This window comes from Lactuca sativa, chromosome 8 (genome assembly GCF_002870075.4).
Source record: "Lactuca sativa cultivar Salinas chromosome 8, Lsat_Salinas_v11, whole genome shotgun sequence".
Lineage (NCBI taxonomy): Eukaryota > Viridiplantae > Streptophyta > Magnoliopsida > Asterales > Asteraceae > Lactuca > Lactuca sativa.
Genome location: NC_056630.2, coordinates 92,963,137 through 92,965,955, shown reverse-complemented (window position 1 = coordinate 92,965,955; position 2,819 = coordinate 92,963,137). Strand labels below are relative to the sequence as shown.

At 34.3% G+C, this 2,819-nt stretch overlaps 1 protein-coding gene across 1 annotated transcript; it reads right to left on the bottom strand.

The window, feature by feature from the left end:
- Window positions 1-506: 506 nt before the first annotated feature.
- On the bottom strand, window positions 507-2,011 carry LOC111908369 (secoisolariciresinol dehydrogenase). The gene is made up of 3 exons (XM_023904191.2): window positions 1,933-2,011; window positions 1,778-1,846; window positions 507-1,456 (listed from the first exon to the last, which is right to left on the bottom strand). Exons 1-3 carry the CDS (start codon window positions 1,956-1,958, stop codon window positions 655-657), a joined length of 897 nt encoding a protein of 298 aa, XP_023759959.1. The 5' UTR covers window positions 1,959-2,011; the 3' UTR covers window positions 507-654.
- Window positions 2,012-2,819: the final 808 nt, after the last annotated feature.

Below are 2,819 nucleotides of genomic sequence, written 5' to 3'. Positions count from 1 at the left end.
TTGACTCCATGTGTGAATTACTTAAAGCGTGTTTGACATAGAACTTTTGGAAGCGTTTGGGAGTTTTTAGTTTTTAGCTTTTGATAAAACGCTTTAATTTAAACAAAAAGTTTCGTTTGACAATACGAGCGTTTAGCTTTTAGTTTTAACAAACGCTCCGATTCTAAAAGCTACTTCATGTAGCGTTTAACAAAACGTTCTTGAGCTTTTAAAATCAATTTCCATAATTACACTTAAAAATAGATTTATATATTTATTTACTTTTAATAAATTGTGATTTTATGTAATTTTATATATTTCAAAAGTTTTTAGCTACTTTTGTCAAACATTCATATAACAATTAAAAGCTACAGTTTCCCGCTACAAGCTACCTGCTAACCACTAACCGCTTCAAGATAACAGCTACTTTTGCCAAACACGCCCTTAATGCCCTTAATGAGAAAATTTTATATTCTCTCAATCAGACAATCACTTTAGTTCATCTTTCTGATTTTTACACATGCATGTATAAAATGGGAAAGGATCTATATATAAACTCAATTACAATATTCCTTGACTAAAAAGTAAAAAGTTAGTAATGGAAAGTGGTATAGTCTTACTAATAAATTTAGCTCATTAAAAAGTGAATAATAATAGTAGACATGTTTGTACTGATCAGTGTTGTTTATGTGGGACAGTAAATTTGAAGTTTTTGACGGATGTAAAACCACCATCGACCACCAGGTTGTGGCCGTTGACATATTTAGCCTCATCGGAAGCAAGATAAACAGCAGCATCCGCCACATCTCCGGGCTCACAGTAACTTCCCTTAAATTCCCCGGCGTTCTGCACCATACTCGTGATTTCTTCTTCTTCCAGATCCGGAAAATATCGTGCCAGTTCATCTCTCACTAATGTCGTCGGAATCGCAAAAGGCGATATACAGTTAATCCGAACACCATGCTGTGAAAGCTCCGACGCCAAAGATTTCACGATTCCGACAACAGTAAATTTCGATATGGAGTACGTATGTTGTGCCAATCCTCCTAATACTCCGGTCACACTAGCAGTGCACAGAATGGATCCGGTTTCACGGGGAATCATTACCCGTGACGCATGCTTGATTCCGGCGAGAACGCCGCGGACGTTGACCGACATGACCTGGTCAAACGTCTCTAGGTCGAGGTCGAGTATGGTAGGTGGAGTCCGGCATGGTATTCCGGCGTTGTTGTACATGATGTCAAGTTGACCGTATTTGGTAACAGTGAAATCGACTGCATTAGCGACGTCGGACTCGTTGGTGACGTTGCAGGAGATGAATGAGGCGTTGGGACCGAGTTGTGTGGCGGTGTTGTGGCCGAGGTCGTGGTGGATGTCGGCGATCACTACCTTGGCGCCATGGCTGATGAATTTGGTTGCGGTTTCTTTGCCTATGCCGCTTGCTGCTCCGGTGATCAGTGCAACTTTGCCTTGTAATCTGTTATGGTGAATATATACGACAAATTTAGAACGCCGGCGGACGGCGGTGAAAATATTATAATTGTTTTATTTATAATAAAAAAAATTATATTGTTATTTCAATATAGTATGGTGTTAACTCTTATATTCATATTTAATGTATTAACTACATATTTATGTAAATCTAAATGTTTGGTAGCACAACTGGATCCAATATGTATAAAAAAATTCCGTTTAAATCTGTTATATAATATATATACAAGTGGATCAATAAAAGCCATCCATTTTATCACTTTTATTAGAATCGAAAACAATAGTTATGTAATATTGAGGAACAAACCTTGGAGTCTGAGAAGAGAAGCTGCTAAACTGAAAGCTTGGACTGGTCACAGCTCTTGACATGGAGATGCTTCATTAGAGGCCAAAACAAGAAAAATATTATTATTGTTATTGTTATTATTTATATAGTGTGGAAAAGTAAAAGAAATTACAAACCAAGTGGATCTGATTGAGCTTAGCATCCTTGATCTTGAGAGAGAGAGAGAGAGAGAGAGAGAGAGAGAGAGAGAGAGAGAGAGGGGAGAGAGAGAGAGAGAGAGAGAGAGAGAGAGAGAGAGAGAGAGAGAGAGAGAGTATATATATATATATATATATATATATATATATAATATATATAATTAGATGATCACCGTTATGACAAATCTTTGCAATTTATTTGTTAATTGGATGTTTTATGATTAATTGTAAAAAAAATATAATTACTTATTAAAATTTAAAAGTTGATTGTATAAGTTTCTCAAAAGATAGATTTGGAATAACAAAAATAATGAAGGATAATATAGCAAAATCAGGAAAATATCACGTTTCTTACGCTCGCATGAATCATCGGACGCTCCTAGTCTCCCCTCTCCATACAATTGATGTGTTTATTTCAATTTTGTTTTTAATTAATAATTTTTCATCTAGTAAAAATCCTAAGTTTTACAACATAGTTCTCTACGAAGTAAGCATAATCATGAAATTTTTAAAAAAAATATTTTTAAAAATTTTAATTCTTATAAATTAAGAAAACTCAGAAAAAATAATTATCCTAAAATCATAAAAATGTAAGGGATGCTTTTAATCACTGTACTAGTGACTTTGTAAAAAGAGTTTTTGAAGTGTCTTTAATTTTAAAAATATTAGTTTTTTATAAAATATAATGTAATTTTTTTTCCTACCTAAAAAAAGCAAATGATAGAGTTTTTCGTAATACTATTTTACATATGATTTAGTCTACGGTCCTTCAATCAATAATCCGATAATCTAAAGATAAAAGGCGTGTTTGACAAAAGTATTTGTTAACTGGAAGCGGGGTAGCGGTTAGGTGGTAGCGTGTTTGG